The 21,528-nt window shown below is 42.2% G+C and overlaps 1 protein-coding gene across 4 annotated transcripts in view; it reads right to left on the bottom strand.

Moving 5' to 3' along the window:
- Window positions 1-21,528, bottom strand: part of RNF150 (ring finger protein 150) — a 128,685-nt gene that overhangs the window by 46,154 nt on the left and 61,003 nt on the right. For all 4 annotated transcript variants that reach the window (XR_011048364.1, XM_068402865.1, XM_068402866.1 and 1 more), the window contains exons 2-4: window positions 8,505-8,755; window positions 2,235-2,306; window positions 1,732-1,814 (exon numbers count right to left, since the gene is read on the bottom strand). Coding sequence is in view for 3 of the 4 variants with exons in the window: in XM_068402865.1 (XP_068258966.1) it covers window positions 1,732-1,814; window positions 2,235-2,306; window positions 8,505-8,755 (406 nt within the window). In the remaining variant the exon portion in view is untranslated. The remainder of the gene's footprint in view (window positions 1-1,731; window positions 1,815-2,234; window positions 2,307-8,504; window positions 8,756-21,528) is intronic.

The following is a 21,528-nucleotide window of genomic DNA, read 5'->3' as shown; positions in this document are numbered from 1 at the left end:
CAAATCCATGCAAATGTGTAAAATACTACCCTCACAACATGTGTAGCAGGAAAGCCAGGGTTTGTGAAATAGCTGCTTGGGAAAGATCTTTTGAGTTTTTGTAATTCAAAACTGCTGAGGCTCAAACTGTGAGTATTTTACAAGACAGTTCTGCTGCTGCTAACCTTTCAGCATGAGTCATTTTCTGGGCGACCTTTTAAGTCAGCCAAGAACTGAACATCACCTGTTAACTATGTGTTTCCTATTCACTCTGCTTGACTCAACACTGTGGATGACAAAGTCTGGCTGGAGCCTCATTGAATTATGAGGCAAGACACAAATGAAAGCTAAAGCTTAGACATGTGTTTTGCTGTAGTACAACTACCTCCAAAAACTGCCTCTCTCTATCATGCAAAATTTCCAAGCTTTATTATGCTTCTATGAAAACAAGCTTGATGTCAAACCAAGGTCCACATTTTCTGGTAATTTCTCATTTTCCTGTATTTCTGCTTCATGAAGTCATGCATTTGTGTCTGTTTGTAGAAAAAAAAAGTTCACATGCAATTTGTCATTGTGGGGGATTTACAGTAGGTCAAATTTATGATTAATCTATTGCTTTTTGTTTGCCATTTAGTGATGGCAGTAAACAGATTTAATGAGTCACGTGAACGAACAGAAATGGGCAGCTTGTAACAGTCAAATATCTACTAGGGAACAACATAGCAGGAATAGAAACAAATATTTCAGTTTCTCAAGCCAGTGAACATGTCTGCAGGAGAAGAAAGGAACTCTATTAAAAAAAAAATCTCTGCTCTGTATGTACAGCACATGAGATGCCTATTTCTAGGGAAATCAAACACTTGCTCTGGCTCTCCTAGGGGAACCACTGTTTCTAGGAAATTTCCCAAGAAATTGATCTCCTTAGGGAAATCCTTCATTAGCTAACACTTCACAGATGACAATACAATGGCACAGAGAGATGAACACAGCTGTTATGGGTGGCAAGAGGCTGCGCTCCTGTGTCACATCACTGTGAGTGTATGTGCTGCACAGGGCACGTTCACATGAGGGGAAGAAAAGAGAGAGAACAAGCCCAAAAGCTCTTCTTGTCACCTCCATGTCCCACATGCCTGAGAATATTTTCATGGCAGCAACAGATAATGTGGTCTTTGTCACATTCTCTTTTTGCTTTACTGTTTCTACTCAGCATCCCTCTCTTTATGGCTGGTTTTGTTTTTTTGTTTTTTGTTTTTTTTTTTTTTTTTGATAGAAGTTATCCTGTTCTCTGCGCCTGGACATGGCCCAGGACAAAAAAAGAAGTGGCTCCATGGGGAGCAGGAGCCTGGTCTATCCCTGGCTGCTGTGCCCAGGGCACACTTTGAAATCAGGGCAAATTCTTCTAAGAGCGTTATTCTGGACTGATATAAAACCAGTGAGCAAAACAAAGGAATCAAAACCCCTAGTTTAAAAATCCTACTGAAGACTTTGTAATAGGTCCAGATCAGACAAAATTTCTGACTATCATGCTAAACTCACGTTCTCTCCACCATTAATACTACTTTCACTTCAAGTCGAATAAAGAGGCATTTCCGATATCTTTACAGAACAGATTTTGAATAAATCAAAGTGATAAACTCATCCTTCTCTCCCCAAGCTTTCAGGTAATAGCATCAGTATGATACTGTGAGAACAGAGCCTGTCTTGAAATAGAGAGACTACCAGAGCTAAAAGCACCTTCAACCTTCAACTTACCTGCACGGCAAAATTCTGACAACATCGTTGGGCTTGTAGCCTTCAATACAAACAGCACAATTATCAAAGTCTGGCTCAGTTTCCTACAGGAAAGAGAACATCCATCATTTTCATTTTTTGATTTTGTCAGCTAATCTCTTCATGCAAGAGCCTATGTGACAAAGTTAAACAGTCACTGATGCATGCTGCAAATCCAGTAATGCATTTCAAGACAAGCAAGTCAGATTTTCCAACACTTTTCCAGTTGGAAACTTGCTCTGGGAAGCATGCAGATTTAGTTAGCATGTTTTAACTTTCAGGATTTTCTGCATCTTCACAGAATCACCTTCTTCTCTCTCTACTCCATTCCATCCGTAAATTGCTTACCAGTATTCCTCCCCCCCCGAAGGACACATAGGAGCTAAATAAGCAATTGCCATTTCTGTTCTGCCTCATTGTCCCAGTGGTCTGAAGGAATCCTCAGTACTGAGTTTCATTTGGTAATGAGCAATTTGAAAAATTACCTTATCACCTTTCCTGATTGTTCTGACTTGCAGCTTGCTGATTGCTTTCTTTGCAGCATCTCCAAGCCGGCGCTGTAATACAAAATTTGCCTTTAAGCAAAGAGTATCTCTTCATGCAGAAATCATCACCTTTTCTCCCTAGGCTTCTTAATAATCTGAAGTAACTGTACATGAAACAGGACAGCGCTGTATAAATATAAACAGATGAAGTCAGTCATGCTGTTATTCACAATAAGGGCACAGTAGGTGTTCTAGGCTTGCTGGTAACCCACGGCCGATGAGGCAAAGCTACTCTAGTGGAGTTCCGGTGGATACTGCATGTGAGCCCATCATGATGCTACACTACAGCACCTTTACTATTCCAGCGAGTAGCAATGTATGTAACAAGTCCACTATTGGGGTATCCTACTTCTTTTCCCTCTCTTTTTTTAATGACACTTGTTAAAAATACATTATTAAATGAGGCCTGGGCTAGTAAGCAGAGTGAATGCTGGACTTACTTAAGATTCAGAAGGTCTATATTCTTATGTTGTTCCAGAACTAGTTCATGTTCTTCAGCAAGATGTAAGTGCTGAAAGTGAGCTGTTAATTTGTTAACCACGTAAAAAAAAGAGTAATCTTCTCTGCTGTTCTCTTTTCCTGCAATACAGAGTTGCCTACTTTATAGGAGCAATGCAAGGTATAAAAAGGAGGCGACAGCATCTGCAGTTTCTTACAGGTAAAGCACTATGTGGTCCTGCAGTAACATCCTATCCATACACAAGCATTTGCTTGTTCTTTGCCTTTCTCTCTTTCCCTCCAGTGGACCATGAATTGCTTACCACGTGATGTTTCTGACTGTTCTCCCGTATTTCCAAAACACTGTTACTGTGCTGGCAGGGTCACAGCCACTCAGGACTGAAGTATGCAATAACAGCCTGACGCAAAACACCCTGTTCTCAAATGCTGATGGTGGAGATGCCTGCCTCTTGCAAGAGGCTGAGAACACTATGGGGCAGTTCATACAATCACTGCTCAGCAGAGCTACCTCTGCACCCTGTGCTATCGAGCTTGTGCCTGTATCAGTGCTCCAAGGACTTGGCTGCTGACCTGTGCTAACCCAACAACGAGGCGATCTGGAGACAGACTCATGGGCTGGAAAGGTCTTTGAGAGGTCATGTACTCCCACCCCCTGCTCAAGGCTGGGTCAACTTCAAAGTCAGAGCTGTGTCCAGTCAAGTTTTGAATATCTCCAGGAAGGGAGATTTCACAACCTCTGTGGCTAATTTGTTCCAGTGCTTAACCACTCTCACAGTCTTTTTTTTTTTTTAAAAACATACAAATGGAATTTCCCTTGTAATTTGTGACCATTACCCTTGTCCTTTCTCTGTGCTCCTCTGAGAAGAGTCTGACTCTTCGTTCTCTCAAACCACCCATTATGCAACTGAAGGCTGCAAGCAGAGTCCTTCCTCCTCCTCTGCTCCCCTCCCATCTTAGCAAGCCAAGCTCCCTCCACCTCTCCTCAGATGTCATGTGCTCCTGTCCCCAGACCACACTGCTGACCCTCCTCTGGGCTCTCTCCAGTTTTTTCATGCCTTTCTCAGTTTCACACAGCAACACCTACTCCTATGTCTTGTCAGTTTTACAACAGTTCATGATACAGTGCATCCCAATTTTCCACCAATTTCAGACTTCAACTCTTCAGCCCCCCTCCCCATCCACGTTTCCAGCCATGTGTTATTAGATAGGAGGGAGACTTCGGAGCCTTGGTGACCAAGAAGACATTCAACTTTTCAGGCTGGGAACACCGCCTATACCAGAGTTCAGAGGGGCCTGTCAGTGGGAAGGGTTTCCAGCTGGAGGGGCTGAGAGCATGAAGCCAAAAATGGAAGGAAGCTGGATGTAGTTTGTAAATTGAGACCTAATCACCATACAGATGCAATTAACAAATTACCACTTTGTTCTTCAGATTCAATTAAAAAACACTGAATTAAATTTAGAGAGTAACCTGATTGGACTGGAAAGACACGGAAGACTGACAAAATGCATGCAATACTGAAGGCAGAGAGCAATGTCAGATCTGGGTAAAGAGGTGAAAATGATCTTGGCTATCATATGAGATTTACATATGAGCTTTCCAGCATAACTAATTATTACATGTGAGGGAGTATCCTGTAGTTATACATCATCTTTTCTGTGGTACATTTTTCTCACAGTCTCCCTTAAATAAAGGGATCAGACGAGAGAGAGCTGGAAACATCTCTTGCCAGCTATTTGTTTCTTTAATGTAAATCAAAGACAGACTGATAACATACAGCAAGACAAGAGCCATTATGTCCTGCTTCAGGAATTGCTTGTGATTCCTTTTTATCATTATTATTACTTAAACTAATGAAATGTCTCAGTTCTTTTTTGCACGTTCTTCAAGGGGAAAGGACAAGATTAAAGACTCATGTACATCTTTGATCTGCTTGTTTTCATGTTTGCTTTCTCATCTATCTTAAATAGACAAGTTCATGATTTTTACATGCAAATAGAGTAATTTAGTTTTTGAAAGAACGGGAATATCTTGGAGTAAAGTTATACTTTCAAAGTATTCTTCCATTTGAACAAAAGGCATGCTATCACTAATCAATGATTCCCTCTAAAAGATAAGAGGCATTACAATAGTTCAAGGGTTTAAAGTGAGCTTTAGAGATTTACAATTATAAATCTCAATCTCATTAGCAAGGCTGCAACATTCAGTATGGGCTGGAAAGAGTTAAGCATATCAGATGCAGTGGTCCTGTGAAGATGGTGATACTAGTTAAAAAGAAGGACAGGAGCACGGAAAGCATCCCTTGTCTGTTCCTGAGCAAGTAAATGACTAGATGCTGTGGAAGAGAAATTACGGGAAGTGCTTCTCTCTTAATAGCCTTACTAAACTATCACCTTTGCAGGGAGATCACCTTGTGCAGAATGAAGCACACCATCAGGACGAGGTATCAGACACATCTGCTGTACCACAGAAAGTTTGTGGACTCCATCATGGGAAGCATCTTCCCAAGATTACTTCAAAGATTGAGATCTCTATTCAACGGCCCAAAACTCTCATTCCAAGCCACGGCCAGCAGCCTTCCTTCTCAGATAACTGCTTGACTCTCCACATGCTACCAGTCACATACTAAAGTAGACCCTTCACTGGAGATTAACACAGGACGCACAGGACCCTCCTCAGCCCCAGTGTGATCACTGCCTGCTTCGGCTTTCACTATCCTGCAAAACTCACAAAGCCCACCTGGTTTCAAAGTGACTTTACAGAAAACTTCTTCTTAACAAGAAACCAATGGGAAGGAATGATATGGAAGAAATATGGTCAGCAGGTCTGGCACATAAACATCATTCCGTTGTCATCTTCCCATCTCACTTATCACAGACAACAAAACCAGAAGTCTACTATTACTGGTGAGGTACGATATCTGACACACTGACAGGGTTGGTTGTTTTGTGGGGTTTGTTTTTTTTTTTTTAAGCCCATGTCCTGGCTATTACAGGAAAGATGTTCAGAAATCTTGCTTTCACGTAACAGTGCAACACTCTTCCTGCTTGGAGATAATGGCTTTTTCTGCCAATCATATTTTGCAGTCAGCCACATTTTCCCATTCCCTCAGCACAGTGCCCAGACTACCAATCCAGAGGAGGCTGAACTGCTCTTGGTGGCAACTCCAGTATCAGCCAAACCTAGGAAGGGCATGCATGACAGAGGTTAACAAAGAGGTAGGCACAGGTTCTTATTTAGCACAGAAAACATACGCCCTCGCAAGCCGTTGTTTTAAAACTGTGGGATTTTAAATCATTCAGATGCCAAAATGAATTTAAAATTGTTTTTTTTTTTTTTTTAATTTTAACTGAAGTCTAATCAATAAGTCACAGTTTTTCACACTTTCAGAACCGGGCAGTCAGTTTGCGCAGTCAGATATTATCGCATTGCGGGGCAGGAATTGACAGCACAACTTTCTCTGAATAGGCCAGCTGGCTCCCCCTTCATCCGATGCTCTGTTTATCCAAATATTTCAACCTTTGGATAAACTTCAGCCTAGTACATCAAATACAAATAGAAGGAAGCATCTTTCCTAAAGCTGGCCAGCAATGAAGGTGCTTACAACACATGCAAGTCTTTCCAACAAGTAAGCACGATACCTTAATACAAACAGACATGCAAGTTATAATGGCAAAAGCTTTTGAGCGCAGTGACAAAAGAATCTTGCTCCGGCAAAGCAACACAAACAGCTTTTCTTGTATACATCTGAATATCCAAGATATTAACGTAGAACTTTGTGATCCCATCCTTGTGCTACACGAAAATGTATCAAAGAAAAAAAAAAATAAGCAGAACTTTAGGGGAAACAGAGACGAACCCTCATGGAAAGGGCAAGAGCAAGCTGAGCTCTTCTGAACTACCTACATCGTTACATTCCATAGCTAGGACTAAAAGAGAAAAAAAAACCCCACAGCAACCCATAAACACAAATGGTTGAGCTTTGTCTGTATATCACTACCATTTTTCATATGAAAAGAGCCAATAAAGAGATTAGAGGAGATGTCAGGCAAAACTGGATGAAGAAAGTACATGAAGAAATTCTAGTTTGCCCCATATCATTACTACAGCTTTGGCAAAAAATTAGTAATAAATAATTGCTTAGGACGCATGCTTTCTTATTCTTCTGAAGAACAGAACTAGTATAATAACAAAGTTATTAAAACCTCTGCATGGGACAATTGCTTGTGCACATGTTAGTCTTTTTTCAAACTTTGGAAAGACAATACTGACAAGGAAGTCTGCTCGAACATATGAACCGATCCGTTCCAAACTATAGCATATTACCTGAACGAGCTCCTTATTTCGCTGGGTTTCATGGTTGTGTATGTCTATTTACACTGCTACTCTGCCTGTATAATTACTTGATTGAAAGCACACTTACAGTACTCACATACATAAATTAGGCACAAATGTGCTTTTGCAGCCAAAGCATCTAAAAATTATCCCAGCCGTTACAGTCACAGCGAATCTGCTGCCAGTGATGTTCAAATTCCAGCTGGGATAGTCTCATTCTTGCTATCCAAAATCTCATACTGTATATTTAAAAGGAAAATATATTCTTTCTGTCTGTAAATACAGAGCAGCTGCTCTCTATCTCAGAGGATGCCTGCATTTCAATGGGGGAGGGATCCCTATATGTTAACTATACGTTACAGAGTGTGTGACAGTACTTTTCTCTACAAGATGATTATTAACACTCTCAGTTTTACTTTTTCTGCAGAGCAAGCAAGGCAGCCCTCCCCCTGCCCCGACAGTAATTTATTAGGGGTCCAGAAACATCTCTGAATTACAGTGCATTTTTTTCCCCTGCAGTAAAATGGTTATCTGCTCAGATTTCATACATTGATAACATTTTCTACTGTGCCATTAGAATGAAATGTAGAAGCCTCAGCTTCACAGTTCTGCTGATGCTGAGATAGTTGCATCCAGACAAGAAAAGATTAAATTTATTATTATCATTGCTATTATTATTCATTGCTGAACTACCATAAAGATGCACAGCGCTTTATAAATCCAGAGGGCCTCAGGACCTAGGGCTCATTCCCACTGCTGTTGACTTCTCTCCAGCTCTATAGGTTTTATATCTCTTTCAGGGGGTTTGGACAAGATGCCAAAACCAAAAGCAATGGTTTAATAATATTGCTGGCTGTCACTACAGCACTCATATGTTCAGTGATCATTTTCAAATGAACAGAGACACGTTTGCCTTTCAAGCTCAAGATTTCTAAAGAAGTATTAAAACGAAAACACTTCCTGTTCTTGTTTCCTTTCTTCACTTATTGTGAACCCTTGTTTCACACACAGACATTCACATGCCTCACTATATTTTTAACCATCATTTCGATCTCAAGTGTCATTAGTTACATACATTTCTATGTCACTTGGCTATATGTACCAAGGCAACCTTTTCACTAATAAACACTATCAACTTTCTGTCTATTTTTTGTGTGTTTTGCACAGGGGAAAAACCCTGTAATATATATACACTATATTTATTAATTTCTTTTTTCCTCAATCCCATCTATATTGACAGAAGTCTTGGCTTTTCCCAAACACAGGCATTTTTATATCCCCATTCCTTTCACTTTCTTGTTTTTTTGGTTTGGTTTGTTTTTTTTAACCACACATTCACAATTTCCTCAAATGTTACTTTTAAGCTGAATCCCACAGTGCTTTTTGGAAACACAAACAGCCATTCCAGCACTGCTCACCTGATTTCTGTCTCTGGCGTTTGCGTAGCGGAATCGCTGGATGTAATAGAAGACCAACCACGCCAGCGAGATGATCATCAGCACAATGAAGGAGATGGAGACGAACACCACAGAGGTCCGACTGACATACTTCTGCAAGTTGCGTGTCCCAATGGTGATGTACATCATCACAGTAATGTTCCTCTCCAGGAGGCTCACTATCTCTTTTCCTTTGGGTTCAGGAATCATTATTGCTACAACATCTTCTAGGCCTATCAGACAGAAGAAAGAGAAAAGAAACCTTCAGTAAAACAAGTGATCGCTGTGTAATAAAATGACAAGATGTGGCAAGGCCAAAAAAAAGGGCAAAAGAGTAACAAAAAAGTTCCCGTTTCTCCTGCTGGTTTTCACCAAGAGGTAAGCCAGATGGATCTGGTGAAATTTTCAACTGGAACCAGTTACACAGTATGTTTCTATAAACTAATCTTGGTGAGATATGTAAAATATATTTCATGACTTGATGTAAACAGAGATTTTCGGAGCTACTGAGGATTATCTAGATGATATTGCTGTAAGCACTGCAGAAAGGGAGACATGATGCAGCCAGCATCCTTCCATCCAACACTCCATATACATTTATCATAGCCCATTTCGCAGGGTCACGAGTCTGTCAGAGAAGCCCCTCCAAACTCCGCATTCAGATCAGAAATACTTTCAATCACTGATCCCCACATGGTTTCATAGCCTGAAGGTGCCAAGGCATCACTGCCCTTGCCCACGGCTGGCAACAGGAGAAGCCTGCAGGGACAAGAGCAGCTCGACACGTTCCTAGCTCACCCACTGCCCCATGCCGTCAGAGGCTCCCCACAGCCTGAGCCCACGCAGATGTTTGGGAGCCCCAGCTGGGAGCTGGACTCGCCAACTGATGCAAGTTTAAAGTCAAGAGCACTGTTTTATTCCACAAAAAAATGCCAGTGCAGCCCAGATCAGCCCCCAACACAGTTTGCAGCATGGCCCCACAAGGACGCGAGTCAGTACAACCCAGGCAGCAAAGGGGTGTCCGCTAATCACAGAATCACAGAATCAATCAGGTTGGAAGAGATCTCTGGGATCATCGAGTCCAACCATTGCCCTGACTACTAATGGGATGGGGCAGGGACTTCCTACAGTCCTGTCAATCTTTCTGAAGCCACAACCCTGTGAAATGGGTACTCCAATGATCTATCAAGCCTCACTCTACACCAGCTTTCCTTTCTGTACAGTGTCGTTCCATTTTATTTGCATCACACACTGATGAAACTATTTTCCTTTCATTATTTTATGTCCCCTATGCACATGACAAACATAGTTTGAAATTATCTGGGATTGGGCAGCTTGTTAAATGCCTTTTCTGGCTTTATAGATAAACTACCACTGCTTTATGGTTTAGTATTAGGGATATTCTGTTCTTCCACTTCACAAAACAAATATGTAGACAATTTTTACACATAAGCTGTGTTTTGCAATAGTCAAATCCCGAATTGTACTAAGCAGCTAAGGACAAACAGGATGTATTTGAATGTAGAAACATGCTAGAAACAACAGCATATGAAATGATCACAAACTGGCATTTAGAAAGAAAGGTACAAACTGGGGGTGTCTGAAGTCAGAGACATGGCGTTTCAGAATTTCAGCTGAAATCCCAGGAAAACAGCCAGCATGTTGTTACTCCCGTGGCTACCTGTATTTTGACTGTGGCAGGAGAACAAATTGCTGCCTGCCTCAGGACATTCATGGAGGTGGGAAGGGATTGCTTGGCCATGAATGGAGACATGAGAGGGCGACTTGTGTTTCTAACAGCATCCCCCTCCAAGCTGATATTCAACCCAAGCTTCACCGGTGCAGCACTGTGCCCAGTCCTCATGGTCCAGCTCAGACATTTCTCCACCAAAAACCCCTGGGAGGCATAAACCAGGTTTTCAAAGGTATTTAGATGCTAAAGAGCAGGAGGTATCTAGCAAGATTTCCGGTATACTAAAGCAGACAGGTGGGTGGCGTTTCATGGAAAATGCTAACCGTGGTGGAAACTATCAAATTCTGCTGGGTGCCTGGATCAACTGGAGGTACTGAAATAGCTGTCACAGACCGTTGCTACTCACACACGAAATCTGCTGCAAAGCTGGCAACTGAACCCTCCTCTCTCAAGTCTTGGAGTAGAAGTGCACACACCACCACTCTTTCTCTCATGAGACTTTCCATCATAACACTTTCCTGATTATGAACAGGCCAGTCAATGAAGATGAGGAAATCAAGAGTTTGGCTGAGTCAAGAGTTATAGATATTTATGATAGGAAATTTAACCCTTCTGCTGATACTCTTCCATAAAGCATTAATAATTTTTAGCTATTTCCCTTTATTCGACTAGTTATAGCCCACCGTCAGCAGCCAAGATAAATTAACCTTTGCAATTCTTCTGATACCTGTTTACTACAAAAAGCTAATGCAAACATTACCCTAACAGCCTACGGAGAATTTGCCAAGTCTCAAAGTGGCTGAGAAGGGCACTGGTGCCATGCCAGTAATTTTCCTGCAGTCAATAAGACAAATTGTCTGGAGCAGTGCTTATGCCTTCCTTTGTTCTCTTCCCTTTCTTTAAAGAAAATAAAAAATTTAAAATCACTCTACAAGAAAACCAAAGCAACCACCTCACACATAGCCAAAAAGAACCCATAGTGAAAAATCCCAAAGCCAAAAATACTGAAATGAATTTCATCAACTCCTCTCAAAAACCACCATTCTGACCTACTCACTTGTCCAGTATGAACATCATCTTCAGTACAACCTGGGACACTGCATGAATGATGTTACCTGAAAGCCTGTATCTCCCTTTGCCTGGGAGATACAGGCAAAACCATTTTCAGCAGAAAATATATGTAGTATCTTAACTGTTTAATTATCTTGAATCTTAAATTTCTTTACAAACTTTAACAACAGGTTTAATTATGTTTAATTCAACTGAATACAGCTTAGTATATTCCCGAAGAACTGTAAATAATGGGCACAGGCCAGATATGACATGTTGCAAGTAAAGAATCACATTCAATTGTTCAATTATGAAATTAATATTTTTGTAATAATAAAACAAGCAACTCACAGTAATGTCCTATCTTTCTTTAACAGTAATGAAAGAGAGGGAGAAAAAATTTGTAATCTCCTGCATAAATTTAACTTCATTCCTGTTTTTTGTCACCTGCCCTTTCTGATTAAGCTACAGTGCAGCTTTCTGGCTTCAGTTCATGGTGGAGACATAACTGGTTTTGAACACGAGTGCAGCCACACACCTCTCTGCTCTCTTTCCTCCTTATATCTCTCTGCCAGGATGGTCTTCTGCCACCTTGGGCCTAGGGCCTTTTAAGATACTTTAAAAAAACACAAAAGAATTGCCACAGATATAAGCTAAGTAAAATTGCATTTAGAAATGCAAAGGAGAAGACACAGCTATTGTAAGAGGAAAGCAGTTGCTTTTATTTATTCAAACCCTTAATATATTCAAATTGCAGGCTATCTGGTTATTTTCTTGGAAAATATTGCCATTTGCAATGAAGCATTCTTGGAAAAAAATAACCAAATCAGCAACAAGTAATAATCAGGAATTTTTTTAAACATTTTATTGAGTTTATGATAATTTCTCCAAGGCACTATAGAGAATGCTATTTGATCAATCAAGTCATTAAGCTAAGTTTTTAATCTCAAATATGCTCAGTATTGGAAAGAAAAGAAAATTAAAAAAAAAGAGAAAGTAATTTATTTCCCTTTTCTCCCTTCTACAACAAAATGTTTGTATTATCTCAGTTTCAGTATCTAACGACACACGGGAAGCTCTGACATACGTGAAAACTATACACATTAAAGAGGAGAAATAATGTAATGAGATATCAATGTTAGAGATGCATTTCTATGCCCAAGTACACATTTGCTCAACAGACTTCAAAAAAGAGAACGTATCTGCTAATATGTACTGATGCTTCTCTGGTGAGTTAAATGCTAACGACGCCTTTCATTAAACACAGCCACAATGGTAACTGCATTTTGTGGCACTCTTGTTACCTAACACATTTCTTTTCTTCTTCTGGCCAAGATTAATGCAGGGTTTGACATGAATTTTTAAGTAGCTGTCAGGATGAATCAGAGATTCATAAATCAAAGGTATTCAGGCTGCTGTGAATGGATTTTTTTTTCCTTCTTTTTTGGCTTAGGAAAGATTTAACATATCAGTGCTCTCTCCTTACGAGCCAATAACAAAACAAGTAAGGTAGGAATTATAGGTGTTTGGGATGATTTAAGTCACTTTAACTTGCTGAAGCATATCTGCCTGATCAAATATTTCTGGGTGGAGAAAATGTGCTGCTGGTCTTCAGGCAGCTATTCTGCTTCTGGGCTCTGCATCCCACCGCATTACACAGGAGGGCCGTCAGCACAGTCATCGGTGGACGTTGGACAGGCCTGGGCGTTGCTGGCTCCAGAGTGGCCACGCTGGGGAGCTGTAGACAGGCTCAGCTTGTTTCCCAGTCATGGGGCCAAACATGTAGCCTTGTGGCTAATCCGTCAATGGCACAACAGCCGCACCAAGCTGTGGCTACTTTGTTCACTTACAAAGAGTTGCGCTGGAATTAATAGGCTGAATCCCCCAAGCACTGTACCTTCCTGTGTGGGTCATCCTGGACTCTTCCTCACCCCAGCCTGCAGGAGAAGGAGTCCCATCTTCTAAGGAACTGCTAACAGCAGGAAGAACTGTGGAGTGAGGGGAGATGGAGAAGAAGTCTGCAGCAGGCGCCAGCTGCCCTCCAACACCTACACGTGGCGGCAGATGACAGAATTGAGAAGCAGCAATGAAGTCAAAGAGTGTGCACTTTGGAAAAAGACCTGGAAGACTCTCTCCAAACCTTCCTCCTCCCCACAGTACTTGGTTATGGAAATACACTTCAGCTGAAATGCTTTCATGCAAAATTGCAAACTTCTTCAAGTGTAACAATCTATTCATGGTGACAGAGGAAAAGACAGACTTCAGTTCTGTAACAGTGGCTTTTGTAGAAGAAATGAACAGATTTTATGGCCAGAAGATGTATGTCGATTTTCCACCTTGGCCACATGCTGGGCTGACAAATCTGTGATATTCCTTGATTCTGCTCTGGAAGCTTCAGGGGTGATACTGAAAACGGTGCTCTGTTCTCCTAATGAGCAGTCAGGGCCCGCAGTGGCGGGCTGCTCCGTTAGCTCTTTCAAGTTTTGATGGAAGCTCTAAAAAGTGGTATGTTTCTGACACATCTAACTTAGAAGAGATGATTTAATTCTTCGTGCTTGGAAACTGCCAGAAGTCAGTTAGAGAAATAATTAATTGAATTATTTGATTAGAATTCCAATTTGGGAGGCATATAGTCTTCTCCAAGGTACCCTATCAAGATATAAATAAGGATTTCTCTTGTGTTGTACATCAAAATCAAGTACGAAAGCATATCCTTTTACAGATTTTGTAACTGAAAATGCAAACACTACTTTAGAGTTCAGAAATTGCCCTGATAAAAGAGGCAGTGTTCAGTCCTGCTCACAGCCCAGGAATAGAAATCTGAAAAGAGCGTTCAAGAACCTAAGCAACTCTTCCTTTACTTCTTGAAGAAATAACTTGATTTTTAGGAATCAATTTTGGTAACTAGCACCTATAGGAAAAAAGCAAAAACAAACGCAGATCTAAACGATTCGACAGCCTGCCGGTGCCCAGCTCTGGAGCACCCTCCCTGGGCTCAGCCCATGGTCTGTGGGTCCTGCCCGCCCCACACAGCGTGACCCAATTCAGCAGCGCTTGCTCCGCACAAGGAACTCCTGCACTGCCAACCACGCAAGAGCTTTCCTGCCGTAGCTCCCGCTCCTGCCTGCATCTGTATGAATGGACTTTACATTAGGATCTGGATGATGTGTAACATTTTAAAGCAAATTTGGAGCAAACACCGGCATCATTTTTTAAAGAATACTATATTTTTTTTCTCCAGAACAACAGCTCAGCTGAAAAATTAGTACTGAAGAGGATGAAAAGGAATCCATGGTGATGGCACTGTAGTTGTGGATTGTCTAAGCTACAACCAAGAACGGTCTGTTCGGCTATTAGAACACACTACCTTTTGCTACAGACCTTGCTCCCTTTGAAAATACTATTGCTTTATAATCGGTTTTCATTTCTTTACAATTAAATTACATGGGAAATGGTATATAGGTTAATCAGACGGCATTTCAATTGAATTCTAATGCCATGCAAATTTTTCTAATATTTTCATAGTTGCAATAACAATTCCAAGTTTTTAAGACCATCCAATGAGAGTTTGATCTTAGTTCTTCTGTTCTGTATGGCGCAATTATAAATTGACCAGAGTATCAGCTATTGCCTGTTTTTGTCCTTTAAACATAGGCTTAAATTGTGTTTTTGTTAACTCAAACATTACTTTTAGAAACCAAAGCAATATTTTTGAAAAGCTGATTTCTGAGCTTCACCCATTTCAGAGAAGCAGCAGCGTAATATTGTTTAAACAATGTCCTAGACTCTTACGTAGGCCAGCTGGGAAGCATTACTGGTAAGAAATCAAACGGGCTAAAAGGATTGTTCCCTGCAGGAACTCTCCTTTATGGGGCATTCACAGCATTGGTCTCAAGTTGAAGTATCAGTAAATGAGACTATAGAAAAAATTGGCAAAGAGAAGAGCAATATATAGCAAGTAACAGTAATATATAGTCAATGCATCATATATCATAGGTGAAATGACTACAAACTGTCATTTATAAACTCTTGCATAAACGGTCTCAATGCCAGAGGACTAGAAAGGACACCAATTTCTAATGAGGTTTCATAAAAGATATGGGCAACTACAGATCAGGTTGTCCAAAGTTATTCAGTGAGGTTCCTCATGAAAGACTCTTTAAGCAAAACCGATAACTCTGAATAAAATAGGAAGGGCCTCACATGAGAAAATAAGCGGTTAAAAGACAAGATCTTGGTGTTCAAAACATCAGAGAGCCACCAAGTACAAATGGCTCCCAGGGACCACAAACTGCTGGAGGCTGGTAGAGCGGTTCTGGCGAGGCAGGACTAAACGTTCACCCCACGCTTATACTCCTCCCCAAGCAGCTGATGTTTGCCATCACAAGAAACACAGTGCTGGGACAGATGAACCTTTGGTCTCAAACCATAAACTTGCTTCTACATTAACTGGGAACTGAAAATTTTATCTCCCCTGGATAGAAGAAAGATTAAGTCAAGTCATGACAGCGAAAAAACAGGGCTGAAGTCAGAGGTCTGATTGTGCTACAAGTCCCTGTTTGAGCCGAAGTGGGGAAACCATACCCATTTCTGCAACTGGTGAGGAACAAGAAAGGACTGAGGCTGAGAAAATTGGTGCCTCTTGCTTCTCAAAGCCCCCGTTAGGGTTTGACCCAAGGCAGAAGGGTGTGTTTCTGATATGGAGGCAGGAGGGTGGGTTGGTGGCTCAGAGCTGTGCACCACATGTGAGCATCAAGTGTTCAGCTGCTACCACAGGGGTATGAACACAGGCGCAGAGGAAAGCAGTAGCAAGACAGGAGATGCGCTTGCTGGCCCAGAGAGATGGACTGCATCAGTCCCTACACTGAACATCACACCTGGGTCCTGAAGATGGGCCTGTCCACCTCTTCTCTCAGTGCCCATCCCAGAAAGGTATCACTGTCACCAAGGGCAAGGGATTGGTGAGGTTTTGGGCAGTGAGGGAAGGCTGCAGAGCGGGATGCAGAAGTCTTTGCCCACCCACCTGCGGGGCCCGCAGGCACTGCCTGCCCCCGGGTGCCCTCATGCAGCAGCCCCACTCTGCCCTCGCACCCTGCTGGGTGCAGGAGGGAGCTGCCAGCTGGGACGGGAAAGCAGGAGGAACGTGACCCTTCTCTGTCCCTGCTGCTAAAACTGAGACACACCAGGCAGGCAGAGCTAACCCCCTTCTAGGGCGCCCAGCCTGAGGGGAAAAAAAATGCCGGGGAAGGCCTGAAGCAAAGACAGCATAGCAGCACGTAGCCCCGTGTTGGTGGATATCAAGCTACTGAAGTTATCAGAACACGAGTTTTCACCATATAATCTTTTTTCTTTTTTACTCTAGAGCCCTTGCTTTGCAATGACGTAGGTGCTTTCATCTCCTCCCACCCACATTTCCAATTTGTTTTCCTTCTCTGTTTAAAAGCAGAGAGATATTTCCTTCAACTTATCCTCTCCCTCATTTCCCGCTTCTCCTTGGCACTGTTAGCACTCGCCTTGGTCCTTTGCCCATCTTCCAAAACATTTAACTGTAAATCAGGTTTCCTTAAAAGGCAAATGCAGCAACCATGGAGAGAGGAGCGACACCTTTTCCCTACAGCACTTTCCCCATTTGTAAAAGAAGGAAACTCTTTTATGCAAAATATTTTTTTTTTCTTAGACAACCTTATTGCCACGAAACACTTTTCATTGCAGAAGCACAAATATGTAGTAGGATAATTAAGTGACCTGTAAAGAAAAAAGACCTTCTGATGTTAATGACGGGCTCCAGTACTTAAGTAACAGATACAAAAGTTTTCTAGTCGGTCCCGAAGTGAACAACAATAACCTCCAGCAGAGCTCTTCTTGGTTCATTTCTTTCGATGCTAAAACCAGGAGACGCAAGATGCTTCTGGCTGTGATCTTTCCTGTGAAAAGCAGTCTCGGCCACCGTTTATTACTGTTTAGGGACAAAGAAATTTCTGTTCATGTTTTTGTAATCAAAGCTGAACTTGCCAAGGCTGCAAGAGCTCAGAATATATTGACTTCCTCTGATTTTATGCAGAAACTGCAGCAAAGGAAAAAGAAGTAAAAAGCTACAAAACTCACAAAATCAAATTCAGCATGATAGATGCATTTTTTTCCCGGGCTTGGTTCCCACAGTGTCAGCTCATCAGTCTGCTGAACTAACCAATGCTAATGAACCAACGTGGTGTTACTTATTCACACTTAATTACAGAAAACGAGTGGTTCTCCGAGAGGTTTCTTCAGACCCCAACCTAGCCCAAGGCACAAATTTTTGAGACACTATGATCTTAACCAGGATATTACTTCATTATAGCTGCTAATCATTTGTACTCAAGACCTCTGCAGAAATCTCCCTTGGTTTCTAAACAATATACTACCATTAATGGCATACGCCACTTGTTGTAAGTTCTCCCTTCTGGAACTCACACTGCAATACTTTATTATTTTTTTCATGTACAAGGTGGCCAGACAGACTCCTTTATACAGGCCTTACAGCTAGGATATGCTCCAACTCATAGCAAAACATGCTATGAGGATAACTTATTAGTAAAATACAACCTTTTCAGAGTTGTGGCAAAACACACAAAGCAGAAGCCGCTTCGCTATCTTCAGTAGAGTTGTGCCAAAAGAAAATATGTCTTAAATAGCATCTTACATAGTCAGGGTAGAGTACAATGCAAACACAAGCTAGTTACTGTGCCTGGTGCTCTTAGAACAGGCACAAATATATTTTCATTTATGAATGGGGAAACTAGAGCAAGTGTGTTGAACGACTCAATAAAGGTTCTTGAGAGACAAGGGCAGAGCATCTGAATCCCAGCCTCATCCAAGACAGGAAAGCACCGATATTCCTCCAAAAAGGTGGGATGAACAAGCAGAACAGCTAGAGCTGCTCACGTCTTCCTTGGAAACACGGGCAGGTTCAGCACAGCCCTTGCCTGCCCGAGGTGCTCTTCCCTCTACTAGCAGGGCAATTTGGCAAGAGCTGGTAGATGCTCTCATTGTCCACTCCCTGCCTGGGGACATGCATGCCGAGTTTGTCACCTGCTTTAAACCCTCCTCCCTTCAAGCCAGGGATCCCTCCCCAGCTAAGCCCGTATTTGAGTGAATCAGGATGCTTGCACAGAATATGGCATAAAAACAGTCGGCTGATCATACTCCAACGGTTTAGGAAGGCAGTACCCCTCGCTGTTTGTGACTGCTCCCACAACACACCACATGGGGAAGTGCTGGTGGCCAGGAGAGATGTGAGCTGGTGAACCCTGGCCAGAAGCACAGCTTCCCACCGCAAACCCCAGGCCAGCTACCTCTAGCACAGCTAAATGCAGCAGGGACCTGGAATTCCTCCTTCCAAACTTTAATCCCATACCTTGACCATACACGAACACATTCAGTAGAAATGCAACCTACAGGTGTGCAAAGATGCATGGAATACTCAAAGATAAAACGAGGGAAACAAATCAATGACACTGGAAGCACTAAAGCTGTTATTTGCATAATTAAATAACCTATATGGAATTATGTCCTGCTAATATAGAGTTATGTGTTCGTGTTTTGCAAACTTTATCGACAAAGAATATTGAGAACACACAGAAAATTAGGAAGTAAGCATGAAACTATACACAGAAAAAATGTAGCCATTATTATGCAGATTAATTACAGCTTTTAATCTAAATTTAGAGACAGAATCAGTGTTTTTTTCATGTAGTGACAAATCCTGCCTGTTTACTCATAATGTCAGAGAAAGTGTTAAAAAAATATTAGTGCCATATGAAAAATAAACAACAGTTGACCCTGGAGAATAAAGTACCATTGGGAACTTTCTAAGCCATTAAAAAAGGAAAAAAAAGAAAGACAAAGACACGTATGCAAAAACCTCATTTCAACTGAAATGCCTGAGTTCTGAAATGATGTTTCAAACACTTTCAATACAGATGAAAATACCTCTTAAACACATGAGGCTTCATCTACAACTCTGGCTGAAAACTATTCATTAAAGGAAATAGATGGGGACCAGATGAGGGTTTCTTAATCACCGGCGCTCATCACTGATCCCCATGACTGGGACTACATCAGTTCCCAGTGCAAGTCTGAGCAGCTTCAAAGTCACCGCAGCACCCAGGGACTGGTGAGGCCCCTCCAGGGCACTGCAGAGCCCCCGCCGTGGTGCTGCTCTGACCCTCGATCTCTCCTGCACCCTCTCCATCTACCCCAGCACCTCCTAGGTGCAGCATGTCACCCCACCAGTTAGCAGAGCTCCTACTGAAGGTCTTCCACCTCGGCACCCTAATTATTACTCAGGGACAGCTCAAGGCTGCCTTAGCTTCCCCGTAACCCTCTATCCCCCGCTTTCACACTGATCCAAGGACTGGGCTCCGCAGGCTGCAGGAAAGGGGATGTGGCGACACTGTCTGCTGCTTGGAGAGCCACAACTGTGCACATCCTCCTCCTGCACCATCAAACCTGCTAGTCAGAGCAGCCTTACAAGGCATCCGTTTTACTCCAGAGAAGATGAAGCTTCACAGAAGCAGCCCTCCGACACCCTTGCCTACAAATCCAACACAGAAAATCCCCACACCAAGAGATTAAGACAGCTCTGGTCGAAACCACATACTACAACTCCGGTGGCTCCGTGTGGGTAGGAGCGGTTTGCGGTTGACAAAGCACAGATGACTGAAAAAGTAAAGAGCTAGAAAACAGCACAGCACATCTGGTGTGGTTTTAAGCAACGTTGCTGGGCATGTTCCAGTTCAAGTGACCCTGAATTAGCTGGGCAAGAAACAGGTTTGGAGCAGCAATCCGGGAACTTTGTGAAATTACTTCAGGGGATTTCCTCTTTCCTCACTCAGATAAAACTTCCCCAGAGGTGCAAAAACACTAACTGCTTTTATCACTCTGTGCAGGGGGATGGGATTAAAAATAACTGATAAGAACAATGAATTTAAATAGAGCAAAAGAAAGAAAACAGTGAAAATAAATGGTAAAAACAAAACAAAAAGGACAAATAAGCCACATCTCAGGCAGAGGGCCAGGAACACAGCAGCAGAATGAAACAAGCCAAATCAGAGACAGACTATCACCAACACATTGCCAAACCCTCCAAAATTGCTGAACAACCCTCAGTGCCATTAAATTTTTACAGGAATTTTGTGGACCTCTACAATATGTGCCCTTAGTCGTCTCTTTTCCAAGTTGAATGATCCCCGTCTTACTCATCCGCTCCTCATATGGAAGCCATTCCATTCCAAAACACACTTTTCCATATAGGGGATGGATAGGTTTGATTAATAGTGGCATGTTTGCCAACGCTTATCCTAGTTGCTGCCATCCTACAGACTTTCCCAGGAAGAAAAAAGGCTTCAGTCATTGCGCTCAGTGTAAGTTGTAGCCACAAGCCTGAACCTTCTTCTTTGTCACCTCACGTTAGCGTCACAGGGATGACTGATGCCACAAGTCTTTGTACCCTCCGCAAAAGCAGCGGTCTAGCTTTCATGTAGAATTAGCCCTCATTTGTTTTTAATCAGTGATAAAAAAATAATTCAGAAAACTACAAAGAAATATTGAAATGTCCTTATTTCTCAGTTCAAGTAACCCTTCTCTTTACGCCTTCCCAACTCTTGGAAAAACACACGTTCCTACGGGTCTAGCAACAGACTCACATCTTGCCTGCAAAGCAACCTCCTGCCCGCCAGCAAGGCAGGCACCCAGCCCCGCATGTCTCCCAGGTCCAGGGGGAATGGGAAAGAAGTCACCCTCTGCATGCTGAGACACGAGGAGCAGAGGAAGGAAAGGAGGGGAAACATGCAGCACAGTGTCAGTTGCTTCCCTCAAAATGTCACCCAACCCAATTGCAGAAGGTTTCTTCATTGCCCCCAGCCCGGTCAAAGCCATACACCAATTAGGGGGGAAGGTCTGTAGCCTCTTCTGCTTATGAGCTATTAAAAACCCAAATGCCAGTGACTTCCTGAATTAAATAAAGGAACAAAAACCAAGCAAAACCCTCAACACAGAGGGGGACATGTCTTACTTTGTTTTACCTCAGACATAAACAGGAATAATAAAGTCTCTCTTGTTTTTGCTGGAGAGACCTTGTTTGCTCAAGAACCTTGTCAGGGAAGCATTCCATCCTGAGGATGGGGCAGAGTTGCTGAATCTCTGGCCTTCATTTTCAGGCAGTGGGGTTAAAAGCCATTTAGAACTGGGGACCGAGTCCACATACTGAAATCAAAAAGATAAAAC

Source organism: Nyctibius grandis, chromosome 6 (assembly GCF_013368605.1).
Source record: "Nyctibius grandis isolate bNycGra1 chromosome 6, bNycGra1.pri, whole genome shotgun sequence".
Lineage (NCBI taxonomy): Eukaryota > Metazoa > Chordata > Aves > Nyctibiiformes > Nyctibiidae > Nyctibius > Nyctibius grandis.
Note: the sequence above shows the minus strand (reverse complement) of the source record. Positions and strands in the feature narration are given on the sequence as shown.